The 21,340-nt window shown below is 40.2% G+C and overlaps 1 protein-coding gene across 1 annotated transcript; it reads left to right on the top strand.

Moving 5' to 3' along the window:
* The first annotated feature begins 4,180 nt into the window (after positions 1–4,180).
* Positions 4,181–19,550, top strand: LOC124140904 (beta-1,4-N-acetylgalactosaminyltransferase bre-4-like). Its single transcript, XM_046508725.2, has 6 exons — positions 4,181–5,837; positions 9,814–10,055; positions 11,635–11,822; positions 13,838–13,960; positions 15,958–16,050; positions 18,110–19,550. Exons 1-6 carry the CDS (start codon positions 5,579–5,581, stop codon positions 18,282–18,284), a joined length of 1,080 nt encoding a protein of 359 aa, XP_046364681.1. The 5' UTR covers positions 4,181–5,578; the 3' UTR covers positions 18,285–19,550.
* The last annotated feature ends 1,790 nt before the right edge of the window (positions 19,551–21,340 follow it).

Below are 21,340 nucleotides of genomic sequence, written 5' to 3'. Positions count from 1 at the left end.
TTCTGCAAATCCCTTAATGAGAAAACAAATGCTAAAACAGTCAAGGGTAAGCGTAAACCCACAAATTCCCAAGTTAGCCAACGCCCATAAAGTCAAAGAAAAGGCCAACATTTCTCATCTGTCAGCAGCAACACAAATTGTAGCAAAGAATTCAAACAGGAAAAATGCGTATGCTTAAGATCTCAAAACGGCCGCAAAGCAAGCATCTGGTATGCAATATACCATTTACTATGACAGAGTTTGATTATACAATACAACCTAGAAAAGGCACAGCACCTGGTCTTGACACAACCAGCCACGAGATATTGAAAAACCTACCTGATCAAACCAAAGGCTTACTCACTGAGTTGTATAACACGATATGGTCCAAAGGGGAAGTCCCAAAAGCATAGAAATATGCTGCAGTTATCCCGCTGCTAAAGCCAGGGAAAGACGAAGCCCTACCAAACTCTTATCGACCGATCTCACTCACCTCAAACATGTGCAAAGCCATGGAAGCCATGGTTACTAAAAGGCTCATGCATCACCTTGAAACTGGCAACCACATAAAACCTGACCAATGTGGCTTCAGGAAGGGACACTTGTGTCTAGATCATATTCTAAGACCTGAAAATGAAATAAAAAAGCTCAATTAAACAGACAATGCCTAGCCGCAGTATTTCTGGACTCCAGAAAAGACTTTGACATGGTATGGCATGACGGACTCCTCTCAAAACTAGCACAAAATGGAGTAGAAGGGAACATGGCAAACTTCATAGACAGCTTCCTGCAAGACAGGTCGCTATCAGTTAAAATAGGGAACAAACAATCTGATCCTATGGCACTGGACAATGGCACGCCACAAGGCAGCATTATAAGCCAAACCCTGTTTAATATCATGATCAATGATCTTTTTGACCATGTCAACTCTCCTACCCTAACTTCTAAATTCGCTGATGACGGAGCAATATAAGTAAAGCACAGAGATATTTCACAAATCAGAAAAAAACCTCCAGTCATCCCTGGACGGAGTAGATCAATGGTGCAATAAATGGGGATTCACCCTTTCAAGTGAAAAAACTGTTGGAGTTCTATTCAAACGCCAGCGTTTAGTTTAAATCCAAGGACATCGAAATCTGCGTTGTGCCAATGTCAAATCAGGACATAATGTGGGTGAAGTCCCTGCCATTGAGCCTATCCATGGAGCTTTAGTTTTGTCTGTTTATTTGTAAGCCAGACATTCTATAGAACTTACTTAGTGTATTTACTGCTTCATTTAGAGACGTTGCTGGACGTGGACTCTTTGATATTAATGTACCGGTGAAGAAACCAGAATATCGCAACTGTGTATCTGAGAGTAACATAAGGTGCGACACATCAAATATTCCACAAACCTTCATATCATCAAAAGAATGCAGCGAGACCCTTAACCACATCATACACATCTTCCCGAGGCAAGGGAGTTAACTGACAAAAGTCCAGTTTCCACCCTTGCCGAACTAGGCTAGAATTCCTGGGCTCGATCAAATCACGCGAGCACCTTCAAAATAAAAAGGGAAAGATTTTGAAAATATCTGTTGACAACGAGTTGGCTGTGGGCATGCTTTGTAAATCCTGCAATCGACCGAAATTTGCACGACGGTTTACGAACCGGATTTCGATTTCGTTGCGCGATTTTGATTGGACTATGCATAGACTCGAGTTGGCGGTGCACATGCTTTGTAAATCCTGCAATCGACCGAAATTTGCACGACGGTTTACGAACCGGATTTCGTTGCGCGATTTTGATTGGACTATGCATAGACTGGTTAGTTCAGCCAAAATGTAACTCCATAATACCAGCCATTCTCGGCAAGTGTGGAAACTGCACTTTAGTCAGTTAACTCTCTTGCCTCGGGAAGATGCATCATAGATGGACTTTGGAATTCCAAGAAGGATCAAGGCGACATTGAGGCAATCACACAGAATTATGGAGGAAGATCGTTAAAGTTGGAGTAGGGTACGATAGGAATCGGACATTTCCCATGCAGGTCAAACTGGGTGATGGTAGTTTGAAACAGTGTTAGACACGTGGCGAGATGTGTATTCAGACTTGTTAAATTGTAACGCTGGTGAAGCAAAAGCAGGGATAGTCTTTTAAATATACCCATAACTGTACGTGAAGTGCAGCGAGTGATATCAAGTGCGAAACGTGGTAAATCACCTGGAATTGACGACATTCTTAACGTTCTTGACGTTCTTAAAAATAAAAACTGTTTACGTTTTTTCCATGAATTATATAACGCATGTTTCTGTAGGGGCGTAGTCCCTTTACTATGATGTAAAGGCATCATCTCACCTATCCCGAAGAGTTCGACCGGAGACCCACGTGACCCCTTGGCATACCGTGGCATCACCCTAGCCAGCGCATGCTATAAGAAATAACTTGGTGTATTGAACAATAGACTGACATCATATGTGAAAACGAATGATCCCCTGTACGACCGCCAGAACGGTTTAAGACAGGGTCGATCAACCACAGAACACATATATAGACTCACCTCTATAGTCAAAACAAGGAAAAGTCAAAGAAAACCAACGTTTGAGGCTTTCATCGACTTCAGAAAAGCCTACGATTGTATAGATAGAAGCATTTTATGGGATAAGTTGTTGTCATATTTTGATGTTAATGGTTTTGTTTTATGCACTTTTATCCATTTACAAAAATGTTCAGTGCTGTGTGCGTGTGAATGGGTTGTGTACTTCCTGTTTTGATGTGAAATGTGGTCTGAAAATAACCCCAAAATATACAACTCCTTTATAAAATTCATTCTTGAATTTTTAGACCCTCCCAAATAAATTCTAATATCCAGCGCGAACTGTCTTCTACGACGCGCTAAACATTACTTAACCATACCACTAAATCAGAACGCCGTTCAACCAGCCAGCTCTTGAGGCCAAGGACACCAACATTCGGTCTTTACTCCACTCACACCGCTAACGAGCTACCCAGACATCTCACCCCCACCTCAGCCGATATAGACTTACGCGAGGCGCTTATTCCCTTTTTTGGTCTTCAGTAGGCACCTATATCTAACTGCTTTCATTTTATCACCGATTATGTTATACTTTTCACAACACTTAGTCTACAATCACACTAGGATAGTTTAGACTGCTCATTTTACCCATTTTAGGCCATTCTATTCATAAACCAAAATTCACTTCTGATTATATAAACTAATAGATTTATATACATGTATCTCAATATTTCTTACGTACGTAAATACACTAGTTTTATATTTTATAGAAATAGAATTATAGTATTGGGCTGATGTCCCGTCAGTTACAGTTTTTTGGGTATGGTGATTTAGTTTTATTCAAATGTTATTTATATTTATCGTTCCCCACCTACACCGTCTACGAAATACATTAACTTTCAAGTGGACGTTAAACCCCCTAAACACAACACTAGTCTCTGAGAAAATGGCATCACAAGTCAGTATCTCGTGTGTCTGCAATGTGCATTGATGACTGCCGTGCAACGTCGATACATGGAATGGATGAGGCGATTGATGAAGGCCATAGGCACTTGAGCACACACTCTGAGGAACGCCTGGCGCAATTCAGCTCTAGTTGTCGGCCTTGGTCGGACGTCATTCAGCCGTCTATGAATCTCGCCCCACAGGTGCTCAATGGGATTTAAATCGGAACTGAGGACAGGCCACTGCATGGTTCTGATTCCATTCTGCTGAAGGAAGTCTCTTGTTGCTCTCGCAGTGTGGGCACGGGCGTTATCATGCTGAAACTCGTGGTTGCGCCGACGTGCCAAATGTGGTATGGCGTGTGGTCTCAAGACTTGATCAATGTACCGAGCTGCTGTGACACCATTGCCTCTCCCTGGACCGATTTTCTGGAGGGCCACAGGGCCGACACTCTGTGCAAGACCAATTCCACCCCACACCATCCCACGAGTCAACAACAAAAGCATCCGAATAAAGTTCCCCACGGCGTCGCCAGACTCTCTGCCATCTGCTGTTGAGATACAGTAACGGCTCTCGTCTGAGGAGAACTGGAGGTGTCTGCCTTTCATCGTCGACGCACGGTCTCCGCACTAATGTGTCGCTGGTGTGTCCCCAAGGTTTGTCGAGCAGTTTCCGCAGCAGTAACAAAGCGATCTTGGAGATGCTGTCGCACAACCTGACGATCCTGACGTCGGGTGGTGACCCTTGGTCTTCCACTACCTGGTCGGTCATCTGTAGTGTTGTGGTCTTGTACCGTTGTTGGGTGGAAGCATGGACAGGTGTCAGTTTAGCATGTGTTTGATACATATGCAAAGTTTCGTAATTAACAATTGAACGGTATCACTCGCTGCACTTCATTGAACAAAATGTTACGGACGAACGGACGGAGGACAGACGGACAACACCCATTCCTATATCCGCCTCCATGAAGTGGGTAATAAAGGGTTTTCCCTTATCTTTCTCAACTGTCACGAACTTTGCTACTAATGACTCCATGTGGTGAACGATAGCTTTAGCTATGAACGTGTAATTATATGCCATGTTGATAAAACATGTATATGGTCATTTTCCTATTTTCTATAATGAACACCTATTGTTTCATAGTTCATATAGTGTATATATTTTTAGGAATGTTTTCAAAAACGTTTTATGGTAGGCATACGCAATACATTTCTTAATTAGACGCATCAGGGACAAAAATGATGTCTGATGTAATTCCCTATTTTGACTAGTACCATAATTATGTTTGTTGCAAGCCTCGGAGTTTTTACACTTTTATCAACTCGTGTTGATATATTTGGTATCGAAAGACACTTGGGTGAGATTCTCTATATATACACAATGCAAAATATTTTAATAATATCACGAGGTCACTATAACACTTAAATGTCAGCATAGGGGATCTTGAGCCGTGTTTAGACGTTGTCAAAACACATTTCCGTTGCGTATTTCCGTTGCATATGCCTACTAAATGTGATAAAAAACATGCGTACTCGTGTGTAGGATTGATGCGTTTATTATACAACTTGTGCGTGCACGGTGAAACGTGTTCGTATTCCGAAAGCTTCTTGCGACCGCCATATGAATGTCTTCACCATGCACAATGTTTTATTCATATGGCTGGACTAAAATTGTGACATTTTAGTACGATTGTATTGCTGCACATTTACCACAGTTATAGCTTCAGAGACCTTGTGGTTTCTGCAAGGACACACAATACATGAAACACTACCCAATAGACCGCACGAAACAATACGAATGTGGATTTAGCCCCATGAACATATCTGAGTTCACCGTGGCGCTGAACATCTTTGTGCAGTTCAGGTTTATACCTTCACCCACTTCCATGAAGAATTCGAAAACAGGCGATGAACGTTGACGTATAGCGTCATACCATAAGCTTACTCGGCACTTCCATACTGACGAGCCCCACTGTGTCAAGAGAATGCGTGCTACAATTGGTCGAATAACAGACAATCAATAGATATGGATTTGTAAATCAATTGATATGGATTTTGGTAAACAACATCTGTACTCACGCAGTTTGAGGATACCGTTCATCTGGTTGGTCGGTTGGAACTTACTGGCCCAAGAAGATTATGAATATATCAATGTATAACCGAGAATTCGTTTGTTTCTTCGTCGTAGAGTTGACTTTCGTGATCGTACTTGCATATGTATGTTTGACGTCCCACCAAACTGTCAATCACAAGACCCGGATACACAAACAAGCACGCTCCAACCATTCTGTAAAGGAAGAAAATGTTTCACCCGAAGAACTGAGGAGAGAAACTGGGCAGTCATGTGTTTTCCCTGTACATTCACCAAGTCTTGTTCCATGTCAGCAGAACAACCTCAGTGAGTTGGCTTTTGGTTTCTTTCTTAATTCCTTTTCCGAGGTGCAATGTTATTTATCAAACTGAAATTATTACATATAACGATGCCAAACAACCTGTCGGGAACCTTGTCATAATAGCAACACCATGCTTGTAAGACTCGATATAAGAATCAGGTGGTTACAATTATAACCTTGCTGACTCTTTATCATTTTGCCCCCACCGCACTGGGTGTTGCTTTTGCTATTAATCACTTGTCAAATAGCATTAACTTATTCAATACAATAGCAAGTATATGGTAATATGATAACGCAGGCGTTTGCCTTACAAAAGATCATGCCAGATGTACCGAATAAAGGCTGGCTCCCCTTTACCGATATGTTTTTTTTGTTTGTTGATTAACACCGCACTCAGCAATCAGTCAAGTGTATTTCGTAATTCAGGCCACATGGCCCATAGTACAGTTGTTGGATAAATAGCATTTTAAGTCACATGTCCAGAGTGTTACATCTCTGTCGATCTTATTTTAAATAATTCACATAAATATAAAGCTATCAAGCGTAGTATATTAATATCACATGATTTAAATAAATTTGCAAACGTTATATTACCTTTATAATATTTCTGTAATGAGGTAGAAAAGGTAGTTCTCAAGTGAATATATTTCTTATATACAAAAAAAGACATGGTATTCATCCTCTAATAAATGAAGGTCACATTCTTCTCATATAGATTCTGTATTAGGTATAGTTAACAATGACCTTTTACGAATAATGTTGAGTCGAAATTTACACATTGCTCTAAGTAATCGTTTGTCTTTGAGTATTGTTATGTATAATTCGGGTTGCAGAAGAGATTTTATGTTAGCATAATGCACAGAAAATAGACGACTCTAAACATGGTACTATGAGTGGAAATCTCTTTAGCGTCTTCTAAATGCAGATAAAAACATGTTCTTATCACCAACATCTTGGAATAACCACAAATACGCAAAACCGCTATTAAATAACATTTATCTCACATTATCCCAATTGACTTTTCCATTCTCATCTAATACTTTAAGCATAATATAACTTTGGAAGGGGTATCGACTTGCATTCATTCGCAAAAGCTTAATCAGTACTTAATTACCTTTATTTGCGTATTTATAAACATACCATGACGTCCAGTTTCACCCAGAATAGCTTTGTTAGCTGCAAATTTACCCACAACAAGAAAACGTTTAAAATAGCATGTTTCTATCTTTTCAATTGTATCAAAATGTTTAATACCCCATATTTCCGAACCATACATCAATATTGGATCGATTTTACTATATATATTACAAACAGTCGAGAGATCTATAAAGCTGTTATTACTAAACAAATGAAAAACTGGCCCTATTGCTTGCAAGTCAAGAGTTTCACAATGTCATGCTTTGGACCATATTAACCGTGAGGAGAACAAAATTCCAAGATATTTATAGTACGTTATCGTCTTTATCTTCACATTATCCAGTGCCCATGCTTCATACTTGGTGATTATCCCTCCATTTCTAAATACAATAACATTTGATATGACAATCCCCATTTCAAACGATATGTATTTAGGAGATAAATATTTCGTTTTGTAAGATTTGCGTGATGTTATGCTGAATGGATGTACGGAAATTTCATTTGAACACGACGCCGTAATAATAGTGAGTGAGTGAGTATGGTTTTACGCCGCTTTTAGCAATATTCCAGCAATATCACGGCGGGGGACACCAGAAATGGGCTTCACACATTGTACCCAACGCCGTAATAATAACAAAACTAGGTGGGTATATGAAAGTCATAACTATTAAAGAGTTGTAATATATGTTTTTTACTCTGTTGATTTTGTTTTGTTTTTCCCTTTGGCCAAGCCCAAGAAAATTTCTTCAGTTATGATTAAGATTGTGTAATTAATGGAAAAAGGTAAATTTCATTTACCTTCAAATTCTTGAATTATTTCAGAAAATGTCTCGTCGTCCCATTCACTTATTATTTCATCGAAATCTCCGATGTGGAAGTCAGGGTAAATTTCCATCTGTTCCTCCATGTTGATGATTTCAAAAATAGTTCCATTAATTAATGTATACATACACCGTGATGAGACCCCAAAAATTCAGTGATGTTATGCTCATTCGACAACACTTTTTAACCAATCAGATCAGGGAACACACTTACTTTTATGTTACAATTTAAAACATGTAGCTGTCTCTGCAAGTCCCGAACAGTATACGAGAAAAGTACAATGTCATCGGCAAATAAGCGTAACATCAGATCTTCAACATTCCAGCTAAATGACGGGGGTCTGTAAATAATCGAATCTGGACCAGACAATCCAGTGATTGACTTCATGAGCATCGATCCACGCAACTGGCATACGATGACATGCATCAACCAAGTCACCGATCCTGACCATCTGATCCCCTTAGTCGCCTCTTACGACAAGCATAGTCGCCTTTTACATTTACCGATATGTGCCTATCTGTAAAAATGTTTACCCGTGTAGCTGGAATAGTAATACTCACCATTCCTTACAAACATGTCAGAGGTTTGAGGTGTGTCAAAATAGTCATATGATATTATGTCAGAGGAGAAAGGCTTTGTGGGTCCATAAAAGTGTTTGGCAGGAATATATGGACCTTGAACCTTTTCTTTTTACCCTTTAATGTGTGTTTAGTTATACATCACCAATTATGTTTTGTCGCGTTCGTCTGAGTTCGTCATACAGCTGGAATATTGCTGAGTGCGGCGTTAGGCAACACACAAACAATGGTATCGAGCATAAGATAATTTCTTGTGGGGGGAGGATACGCTCACCTTTTTGCGAACATTGGTATTATCGCTGATTGATAGTGATTCAGAAACACGTGTATAGGATATAGTCTGAATCGCCAAATGGACTCTGCTTTTAGCAGAAAAGTCTTATGATTAAGGAAGAGCTTTCGTCGAGTTTTGTTTTGACTTATGTGCAGGCAATATCTTAAGTGCCGTTTCTGGAACGCCAATTCGACTGGATCAGGTTGATGACGGATGATCACATGACAACAGTGTGTCCAGCTCCACGATTATGTCGCCAATAAATAGCGAGTCAGTTGTTAACACCATGAGCGCGATCAGATCACGTATAGTTCTCACGTCAAGCACTTGAAATTGCACTGGGACCAGTTTTGACCCAGAATTGAAAGAACACATCTAAATTTTATAGAGGCTCTTCTCAAGAAAACTGCTGACATTGTACATGATGTTTAAGATGTCTTTAGACAGCTTGCATTGATCTGAAAGTAGATGTGTTTTCACGAAGCGAGGCTTTTGATTCCCAGTGCTGCTTAAACATACAATAGCAAAGCACGATCTGAATGACAGTATCATGAAGTTACAAAGTCATTAAATATGTTAAATATACATTCGCGAAATTCTAAGTTCCCATGTTTTTAAATGAATGTTGGGTACGTTAGCACGTGGACATCTCGCTGTAGTTCAAGCACTGGGGTATTGGGGTTAAAGATTTCAGTCATGGCCATCTTTGATCCACGGTTTTTAGCAATGTGTTTAATAATTCAAGACAGACACGACGAATAACAAAGAATAACTTCCATGGCTTGACCTTGAGACGACCTTGAGTGAGTGAGCGAGTTGTGTTTAACGCCTCTTTTAACATTATTCCAGTTATATCACGGCGTGTCAGCTTAATGTTGGAGGAAAGCCCGAAGTGATGCAGGTCTCAGACATTTACCTAATCGGTAAAATCCAGGAGCACGGGAATGGTGCTGACAAACCTAGAAACATAATCGGGGGGAACCGGGATTCGAACCCACAATTATAGTTTTCTGGCGTGCCCAAGGGACACAACTCTGTACAGCGAATTGCGACTCGGCCGCTCGTGCCCCCGAGACGACCTTGCATGCGTCCATGAATGTATATGTGTAACAAGACATCTTTGAAAATAATCATTTCCAAGTCAGTAATTGTATCGGATATTTTCTTCAGGAGAGAAACGACGAATACTAAAAGAAGCGCTACCATGGCTTGATCTTGAGACGACCTTGAATGCGTCCAAGACACTTCTCCCCGGGGGATACCACCAACCGCTTGGATGTGCCTCACCACAGCGACTTGCCATAATAATTCCCTACAGAGACAGAGAGGTGAACCTGAAGATCCTCCTCAACAACCTCCACAGAGTGCTCCAGAAACAACAGGCGGAATATGCCATCTTTGTAGTGGAGCAGGTGTGTTGACAGTACACCTAACAGCTTAGGAGTAGACAGTCTCACCGTTGTGTGGACAACACAATTGCGGAAGTGAGTGAGTTGACATTTAAAGTCTCATTGGCAGTATTTCAGCCAAATAGTGACCCCATTTGTACAGTCCACATCTTTCTCTGACGATACCCGTGGGTTCAGCAAATGTTCTGAATATCCACCTGGGTCACGTTGGGCTTCTAAAAACAGCTAGCGAACACACTGTCATACAACTGAAATAATGTTCAAATGCATGGTTAATCCAATCACCCACTCACTCGTCACACTTTTTCGTTTTTTTTTAACATTATGAGATTACATGTGTGGTGGGGGATTAGGCTGGATGACCCTGATCTTTTTGTTGTCAATGTGTGTGGTTGTGAAGTAACATGGTGAAGAAGGAAATACATTTATACTAAATAAACACCTTCCATATTCAAGACTGACTTTCAATGAAAAGGAACAGATGAATCATACTAAATTACCAATAGCGTGAAGATTCTGGTTAGAATTATACTTCAGCAACCCATGCTAGTATGAGGCAACTTATCGGGTTGATACATGTCATGGTATAACAATTGCGTAAACTGACGCTCATATCAATCACTTGATTGACAAAAGGAAAACAAAGAATACATGTATATAGGGGTTATCACGCGAGTGTGTTTGGGAATGATAAATATCCTGTGATAGGAATAACCATTGTTTTTAGCGAGCCTTGGCTCATCAAATATCTCACACAAACATTACCGAAATATTGCAAGTTTTCCTGGAATGTGCTCATTAATATATATTACGTAACAGGGTAAATGATGTGTAGGTCAGACAATGACAGTGTAACCAATTTTGTTCCAACTGAAATCTGTTTCTTATACAGTGGCGAAACAACATACACGCAAAACAACATTTGCCTATACAGCTTGTTTTTACTTGCCTTTCACGGCAATCCATCAGTTTGTCCGATAGAGTAACTGCCCTTTGTCAAAGGGAACGTACTCTAATCCTAGTCAATGAGACGTCACGGCCACGATCAGACGTTGTTGACAGTCGGCCTGTCCTGTCATAACGTTAAGAAGTGCAGCCAGATGTACACAGAGACAAAACGAAATGGTTAACAATTCTGACATATTTCGGCCAAATTCAACAATTTTGATTTGTGGAAAAGGTTCCAAGCCGCTGAGGTCTACCAGCCCAGATATGGCTACTGATCCCGCTTGGCTAGGCCTCATGCCCTCGCAAAATATCTCGCAATTTATATCTCCAAAGTTGATAAAACTTGTAAAACGCCTTAGCTACGTCACAGTTAGACACTGATTTTCAGTATATTAGACAGTTCTTGTGATAATGATAGCAATTATCCCAGTAGTTTCTCCAGATTCCCGATGGTTAAATCTGACTCGATCGCCGAATGACAAGGACGACTGAAACACTGAAAGTTGTCCCTATTTGACCTTTGATATTTGCATCTCTATCCGCCTATGACCCCAACGGATATCGTTTTTATCCGTTGGCGTTATCCTGCCGTGAAACCTACCCATTATATGATACATATATATTACTTTTGCAGGATAATAGTACACCGTTTAACAGAGGAGTGATTAAAAACATTGGTTACCTTGAAGCCAAGGCTCGTTGTCATTTTGACTGTTTCACCTTCCAAGATGTCGACTTGGTGCCTGAGAGTGAGAGGAATACCTACTGGTGTGGTGCGAGGGCTTTACATCACTCTCGGGAACTCGACATACTGAAATACAGGTAGACTCAACCCTTTGCCATCCTCTCTATAGATTGTAAAATTCACAATAGTTCTGGTGGTGCATGGTTGGTTTTCACGAAAGGAGTTAAACAAAGATGTTCCAATGATGGATTGCACAAATTCATCAAATTTCTTTTTAAGGTTTCTTAATAGCATTAATCACATTATCTAATAATGCATCAAGATAAGTGCCGATAGTAAGTATGCGTTCGTCGACTTTAAGTGATTATTTTGTGTGTCTGGTGCATTTAATTAAAACTTTTATTTCAGTATAGGACGGGAGCTATATATACTCAACAACAAAAGTTCCTGTGGCACCAATATTTTAGTGTATTTTTATAACAAGTAATGTTTGGTTTTCAATATTGTAGTACGTGTATGGAATCAAGTCACAAAAACGCAACTGCTACAGAAAAGCATGCATTCCATGCAAAAGTTGACTTTTATGCAAGCCCCATGCATTTCACTACCCAAAGATGGGTATAAAAACATGTGCGTTAACGGGATTCCACATGCATTGTTTCGCATCGTGCTGACAACAACCACTCAGAAAAAACAACAAAATTACGCAATTATTCAACATTACGAAATGCCACACCTGTCCGAAAATGAGCGTCTGCGAGCCACTGGTATGCTTGAAGCAGGATCGAGTCAACGTGATGTTGCAAGACAACTTAACGTCCACAGAAACACCATTTGGTGTTGATGGCAACGTTGGCAACAGACGAATGCAGTAACAGACCATTCTGGGAGTGGCAGGCCACGCGTAAGCAATAATCGACAAGACAACTGGATTCGAACAACACACCTACGAAACCGATTCCAGCCAGCAACAGTGACTGCAAGAAGCATCCCTGACCTTCGCCGAATATCTTCACAAACCGTACGTCGTCGCCCCAGGTGTGCAGGGATTGTCGCCAGAAGACCAACCAGACGTCCCATTTTGACAGGAAACCACCACCAAGCACGTTAACAGTGGTGCAGACAGCTTCTACGCTGAACGGCCATGCAGTGGGGACAAGTTCTATTCACTGACGAGTCTCGTTTTCAACTCAGCCACAGCGATGGACGGATTCGAGTGTACCGACGTCGAGGTGAACGTTACGTCAATCATTGTGTCATGGAAGAAGATCGGTTCGGGGGCGGCAGCGTTATGGTATGGGGTGGGATTACAGCAAGACAGAGGACCCGTTTGATTGTGGAAGAGGGAAATCTCAATGGACAGCGCTACCGGGACGAGATCATCGGTCCTGTTGTTCTACCGTTTTTGCGTCGTCATGGCCTAGGCATTTCCTTTCAACATGACAACGCCCGGCCTCATATTGCTCGACTTGTTTCCTCTTCAACACAACAACGTGAATGTCATCCCCTGGCCGGCTCACTCCCCAGATCTCTCACCAATGAAGCACATGTGGGATGAGATGGATCGGCGCCTTCGACGTCAACCACGTGTTCCACAGACACTCCGGGAACTTCGAAACATGCTCCAGCAGATATGGACAGATATCCCACAGGACTTTGTGCGACGCCTGGTCCATTCCATGAGACGAAGATGTGTTGCTTGCATCGCAACCATAGGTGGACACACACGCTATTGATTTGTAAATTGACATTTTGGCATGTTCATGTTTTTTTATGAAATAACGCATTTTCTGAAGTCAGTATGGCAAATTAAACCATTTAAACACTTACAGGAGTCTTTTATCTGTTGCAAACCGAAAATGTTTCAGATTTGGTAAAAAACATAACTTTGTTTTAAATCTTATTCAATGTCACAGGAACTTTTGTTGTTCAGTATAGTTTGTGCCTGACCGGGAAGGAAATGTCAAATGTTCATGAAGAAAAATGTTTTTGTATCTCACTTGATGTGTTGGGGTAGACTAAGACCCGGGTTCGATTCCCCACATGGTGTCCAAGTCATATCACTCACTCACTCACTCCAACAAATGCTGACAAACTGTCATACAACTGAAATAATAGCTGCGTTATACATAACTCACACACTCATTTCCAGGATATTTTACAAGAATCACTTTGGTGGAGTGATCACCTTCAACGAGACATTTTTCTCCGCCATCAATGGTTACTCCAACTTGTTCTTCATGTGGGGAGGTGAAGATGATGACCTGTTTCACAGGTAAGGCTTTTCAAACAGTGACTAGGAGAGCCATGCGCCAAACCCAGTTCACGCATAATTTAATAAAAATGGAGCATAATACTTGCAGTTAGGGGTCTGTATGCCCTGTACTTTTCTTACCTGCGCCACCAAGTTTACGTTGACAGACATACCACAATTTAATTTCATCATCACGACCTATGTACCCCTCCTTTTTTACACAACAGCACTCATTCATACAAAATCGTTTGTTTTAGAAATTCCTCTCGAAATCTTTCGATTACGTATGATTTGAACTGGTTACATCATGCATTTGCTCAGCGTGCTATTCCTAATATGGAATGTAGATCGGGTAATATCGTTTTGTCGTGTGTATAGTGCGCTATTGCTATTTCGTGTATTGTGCACGGTCAAAAACTACTTCGTATGCCTTCAGGTGAATGAACATGCTGGAGGTACCAAACTTAGTCAATTGAAATGAGAAATTTGCGATAAAACGTCACTTGACTTATTTATTTATCATTTCAGTTGTAGCTCTGGTTATTTATTCTTGACATTGTTTTACATGCAGAGATTACGATCACTGTGTGTATTTGCCTCTGAAACTAAGCCTAAAAAATAGCAATCAGTTCTACACACATTTTGTCCCAATCTAAAAAAAATCCAATAATATAACTTAAAAGCATTTGTATACAATGATTGACATAGTATTTGTTATTAATATGTTACCAGGAATATATTATATTGTTATTTTATTTGAAGCTTTTATTATATGTGTCACCGTTGAGGATCAGACGGTCTTGCTATTAACAATATGTTGACATATGATAGTCAAACTACAACAAATATGACTCGTTACGAGTTAGTGAATGACATGATATATGGATCCATTCCCTGACAACTGAGGTTCGCTCATGGCGTCAATAGCGTTAATATGATCGGGGTTCCATCTTCCGATAAGTTGACACACAATTTCGATGAGTTTAATGTAAACAATATAGAAATAAATCGGCCTAACTGACTCTATGGTTTTTATACTTAGATAAGAGAGAGAACATGAATAAGTTGGACGTTTTTGGTTTCTCTTGTGTTATAACCTGTGTCTTTTCAACTCGAAACCTGATATTATTGACATATCCCCAAGTAGATGCGACACGTGCAACAGATTGATTTGAAATGACATAGGTACACGAATGTAACAGCCATCTGTAACCAGTGTTCTTTCATGCCAGGATTGCACGTGGTTGCTCAAGTCTAAATGAATTAAACGAACATACATAAAGGTATAAACATTTCGAATAAAGATTCCCCGATTAGATATCAAACTCAACAACTGAAATAACCACGGTTCAATTGTAACAGAAATGTCGGTTTGCCGTTGTGGTAAGATGATGTAGGTAGACCCATCCATATAAGCAAAGACAGACCCCCATAGTACCATAATGTCCACTCGTACTGTCACAGTATCATTGCTGGAAAAGGGGCGGTCGGGTAGCGTAGTGGTTAAAGCGTTCGCTCGTCACGCCGAAGACCCAGGTTCGATTTCTGACATGGGTACAATATGTGAAGCCCATTTCTGGTATCCCCCGCCGTGATATTGCTGGAATATTGCTAAAACGCGTCGTAAAACCATACTCACTCACTCACTCACTCACTCGCTCACTCATTTCTGGAAGAGGATGAATACCATGCAGTATCATGCAAATAGTATAACAAGGCTAGAACGAAACGTTACGTAACGTTACGAAACGTTTTACCACATACATCTAGCTGTAGAATGCAATCAACACATGGTACTTTGTGTAAGTATCAGTTTGCATTGTTCATGGTATTTGTGAAGTTAATAATGTTACATATCTTGCAACTGTATCAGTGTCAAACGCGACAGGTGCTATCGGCACCAGTTGTAGGCCCCAGACGTTTACAAAGGGCAAATTCACTAAGTAAATCATGATCATGGGAAACACGAAAGCGCCTGTGGAATACCACATACATACTTATTTCATATTCATTTTCAGATTGCTGAAGAAAGAAATGCCATATGAATTCAGCAGATATCCTCGTTACACTGCTTTGACGCATAAAAAAGACCCGCACCATACAAAGGAAGAGTAAGTAGAATTGTGCTCTCCACTTTCAGAACATGTATATGGTGAAATACAAATGAAACAATATACTATGTATTTATATAGTAATAATGAGATAAGTGGAGTAAGATTGAACACAGTTTTAATTGGCTTGCGCTTTCAACTCGTACCAAGTACGAGTCTCGTCAGGCCATAACTGAATAACAGACATGAGTGAGTGAGTATGGTTTTACGCCGCTTTTAGCAATATTCCAGCAATATCACGGAAATGGGCTTCACACATTGTACCCATGTCGGGAATCGAACCTGGGTCTTCGGCGTGACGAGCGAACGCTTTAACCACTACGCTACCCGACCGCCCCATAACAGACATGAAGTAGTAACATATAGTTACGTGACGTCATAACATTTAGGAGAACTATGACGTCACAATACCAAGGTGACAATGGACAAATAACTTACGCCTTTACATTTAACTTAGGCGCGTATTTATGAATGAAATGTTGCTCTTTTTGAAACAATGTAGGTTCATGATCGAAATTTAGCTTATATAGCGGGAAAACTAAACAATATATCAAAAGACACTCGGGTGAGATTCTCTCTCTCTCTCTCTCTCTCTCTCTCTCTCTCTCTCTCTCTCTCTCTCTCTCTCTCTCTCCACCAAATGTACCACCAAATCAAATAAAAGATTAATCACAATCCTTAATACAACAAAGGAAGGCCGTTCTTTATACTCACATAAAGTATTTGAGATAAGTTGAATTAAAATCCTGTGGATTCTCAAAAAAAGAAAGGATTTGCTTGAAGCTTTGCTATCTCAGAAAAGAAGTTCAAATATGTAAAAGCATTTGATCTTCAACTTTGTATATCACAATCTCACACGACGAACATAATGGAAAACTTCATTCCTCGGCCCATGGGGCATTTGTCACTAAACGTGGATACCGTAGAAATAGTTACATTTCAGAGGTTCTTCAGACGTTGAGGACAGTATGTCAAAAATGAAAGCACGTGTCATCTGAAGTTTACTTAGAAAACAATTGTGAAATGGTGGATTTCACGTCCAAATACATTTTGCAGAAAGGCTCATGAGCACCAATGGTGCTCTCATCCTTGCTGATCTGTTGCTTTATGCATATAAAACGGTATTTCTCCTCGGACATCAAAACAAGGAAATTTGGCTAAGATGTTTCACATATATCGAATCTGATATCGTTCAATAGTGGTCAACTAGCCCATTCCATTTCACTAGTTTACCCAACTGAACTAGTAATAAAAGACCAATGAAACCGCATCATCTGTTTCATATTTATATCTATGCATAAAGATTCAGAGTGACAAAAATACCCACAAAACTGTTTCACAAGAGGGATCATTTCAACTTTCCGATAGTCATCCGTCACGTTATGTCGAGCAGTATTCCAGCTGCTCCAGCCTTTCGTATCTACGTTTCACAACTGTTGAGGTACAATCGAGCATGCTCTTTGTACGAATATTTCGAAGAGGGTCATACAACTCGTGTTCAAAAGTTGTTTGATCTGGATTACAACATGCACCGCTTTAGTAAAACTTTAAAAAACTTTTATGGTAGAAATGTATTTTCGCATTCGACGCATCAGTGACAAAAATTATGTCTGACGTTAAGTGAAATGGGGTTTAACGTCGCGTCCAAGATTATTGCATTTTTATAGCGACGTGCATGCACATGTGTGTGGCTGCTTGTACTTGTCCGGACTAATGCCGATTTTATAGTGCTAGCCCACTGAGATGCCATGTCGCAGTTTAACATTGATACCCCACTAAGACACAGTATACTGACTCCGAGACGACCAGTCCTTGTTTTAAACCCTTAATGCCAAGCGCCAGACAGCGTAACAGCAAGTACCATCTTTTAACGGCCTTTGGTATGACGCGGTCGGGTATCGAACCCCGGACCTTCCGCTCTCTCGAGTCTTGTCGATGTTATGCCATATGCCATCTTGATCAAATTTTTCTATGTGAAATACACCCGACTCATTAAGTGAAAATCAATAAATCAGGTAAAATGTATATAACTTATATTCAATCTATGTATTTTCTTCAGGAGGGCTGTGTATGGAAAAAGTCACCTCCGATTTAAGAACGACGGCCTCAACAGTATGGGACGACTTTACCGGTTAATATCTGTGGACTACAAGCCTCTATATACCCGAATATATGTTTCTGTCAATCAAACTGAAGTACTCACTCAGCTGAAGCATTATGGCATTAGGTTATGAATGTTTCACTGGTTAGAACACGTCATGGTCTCGGCAGTAACCTTTTTCTTATTAATCAGTATAATATATATGATCTAATATGACTTCCGTTATTCCACCCTCGTGTTTTGAGGTTCTTGATTATCAGCATACATGTCAACATCTCAGAGATGACGCTCACTACAGGAAATTTCACTCATTTATTAAGAAATATTTATTCAACAAAATATATTTTCCATCTTTCTGGCTCTTCACCAAAAAGTACAATGGGGCCCTAAAGCCCCCACTGCACACTATAAAAAAACTTGGTCTTAATCCGTTTGGACCCCACGGTCCGTAGGATGGTGGCCTAATTTTGGTTGCTGGTGATCTGTAGCCTTTTTTATTTTGTGTTTTATATTAGATCCTTTTTGAACAAGCTTTCGGCAATTTTCGACAAGGTTGGTTATTCTCTTGCAATGACAATTTATATTTACGTGTACAACATTAAATCGGGGGGAGTTTGTAAAGACATGGGAACTATCTTGTGATGTTTGCACTAACCCTATTACCCCAGGCAATCTAGGTCATTTTCCACTCAACTGGGAACAAATTCAAACAGAATTTATTTCACCACAAAGCATTTCAAGTCCCAAGCAATCCCAGTTTGGGAAATATGTCTAATTTGCATAATCCAATCTGGCCACCTATAATCAATATATTGTCCATATGTCAGATGCGGTTCAATGTTTTGATGAAAAAAGCATGTGTTGTATTGCGAAATAGCCATATTATGTTTCTAAACAGATATTCACAACTACTGAACGTTTCCAACTATTGACAAATCTGCAAAAATTCAAGATTTCAAGATGGCCGACAAGTTTCCTATATGTGTGTTTACACTGTTGAATCTTTAAACTCTAAAACAGTGTGCCAGGACTTAAATGCATGTAACTTGCCACACTTACTCACTGAAGAGTACTTAACACTTTAAGAAAGAAACTCAGTCACCAGAGCCCCCTGGTGGCCCAAAAATCCAAGATGGCCGACAAGAGTTTGATGGCTAGGCATAGAATATCAATACACTGTTGGCCTCTAATGACATATTTAAGTGATTTAAACTTCTACATTGGAGTAAACAGACCCAAGGATACATGTGTAATACTCAGTTATTTGCATAAATCCAATATAACCAGCACATATCAATATTTATCTCTTAAATGACGAGTTTTGTCGAGTTTGGATATCAATGTTGATTGTTATTGTCTGAATCTACTTATTAACATGACAATAAACGCTACAACAAGTTTCGTTTTCATTCATGTAAATACTTGTTGGAAACAAGTATGACCTATATGAGATCCTCTCCGAATTTACCCCAAACCAGTTGATTTACAAGAAGTCGATGAGTTATCTCCTCTGTAGTTCATTTGCGGAAGTGCAATATCACCACCAAATACCAATATTTGAATATAAATCTGACACTTTTTATCCACTTCTCATTCCGTTACATGATTGTGTGATCCATGACCATTATTACGTGTGTTTGTTTATTTTACTAGTTGTTTTACGCCGCACTCAGCAATATTCCAGCTATATGCTGGCGGTCTGTAAATAATCGAGTCTGGACCAGACAATCCAGAGATTGATCGATCCAAGCAATTTGGATACGATGACATGCATCAACCAAGTCAGCGAGCCTGCCCACCTCATCCCGTTAGTCGCCTCTTACGACAAGCATGGGTTGCTGTGCTGAAGAGAATATTCTAACCCGCACCTTCACGGGTCACGACGAACAGTGGAAAGATTGTCACGGTGAATGCTGTAGCTAGACGTTGCAGGGGTCATTATATATATGCACCTCGAAAGTCTCAACAGGTTTGAGTCTCCCCTGAGAAGTCTGGTAACTGTTTATTGGTACAGCTCGTACCATGGTATTCCGCGCACATAGCACTGCAAGTGAGACCATATTTCCGGCAAGTGCATCTTCTTTTTTTGAAATTACAGCAGATGATATCACAGAGTGCTGGAGGTGCTGCAGGCTGATCTGACTGTATTGGTAAGCAACGTCCATCTATCATGTGCCATCCCCACTCGAATGGATTCACACTAAACCCTTTCCACTCCATTATCTGGTAGTAGACACGGGGGCTGTGGTATCTTGTGGTTGCAGAGGATGGTGACAGAATTTGTGGAATAATCGTGTATCTAGCTGATGTTTTACGTGCGCTTCATTATTTCAGTGGGTCCCATATCCGGTAGGTTGGAATGGAATGATCATACCTATTGGTAAACAATGAAGTTATTACTGGAACAGAATTTATTTCATGTCAATATTTTATATTGATCGAGGGAGGGCAATTTCATTCAGTATGTGTTGTTTCATGTTTACACGGACAGCCGTAACGTGGAATAAAATAGTTCATCAAACGGGGCGGATGCATGAGTGTATGTATGTTTTAATATATTTTCAACGACTAAATGGACCAAAACGCAATTCTATGTCAAAATAAAGATCGGATTTGGAATCCTTGAAGTCAGAACCGCATAAAAGAGTCTTTATTCATGATCCTATGACTTTTGGTTATGAAGTTGACCATCTTGGATTTTGCCAATGATCGTCGGCTTTGCCACCCCCCAAAATGAATACATTTCTTGTAAACAAACAGATGTTCCCGTAAAGCAGGTTGATCATACATATGCTCATATCACCTCTCTTTTTGTGGAACTATTTTATTCTAGTTGTTGTATGGCTGTCAGTGTAAACATGAAGTCACACGTATAGATCTAGCGCTACCTCCCTCGAGGTATAAACTATTGATATAAAGAAATATAAGAATTGACTCTCACTGTGTGTGAGGTCATTGGAATATGATTTTTGTTTGTTTGTTTGTTCTTTAACGCCGCACTCAGCAATATTCCTGGTCTGTAAATAATCGAGTCTTGACCAGACAATCCAATGATTGACATCATGAGCATCGATCCATGTATTTGGGATTCGATGACATGCATCAACCAAGTCAGCGATCCTGACCACCCGATCCCGATCGCCTCTTACGACAAGCATAATCGCCATTGGAGTATGAACCTTGCATTGG

The sequence above is a fragment of the Haliotis rufescens genome, unplaced genomic scaffold (genome assembly GCF_023055435.1).
Source record: "Haliotis rufescens isolate VD_foot unplaced genomic scaffold, xgHalRufe1.0.p SCAF_3, whole genome shotgun sequence".
NCBI classification, from domain to species: Eukaryota; Metazoa; Mollusca; class Gastropoda; order Lepetellida; family Haliotidae; genus Haliotis; species Haliotis rufescens.
This window is presented reverse-complemented; position numbering and strand designations above follow the sequence as displayed.

Excerpts from the sequence above, each read along its gene's own strand:
- LOC124140904 (XM_046508725.2), top strand. The coding sequence starts at position 5,579 with ATGAATATATCAATGTATAACCGAGAATTCGTTTGTTTCTTCGTCGTA. Across the intron at positions 11,823-13,837 it reads CTCGACATACTGAAATACAG|GATATTTTACAAGAATCACT; the intron begins GTAGACTCAACC and ends ACTCATTTCCAG. Across the intron at positions 16,051-18,109 it reads CCGCACCATACAAAGGAAGA|GAGGGCTGTGTATGGAAAAA; the intron begins GTAAGTAGAATT and ends TATTTTCTTCAG.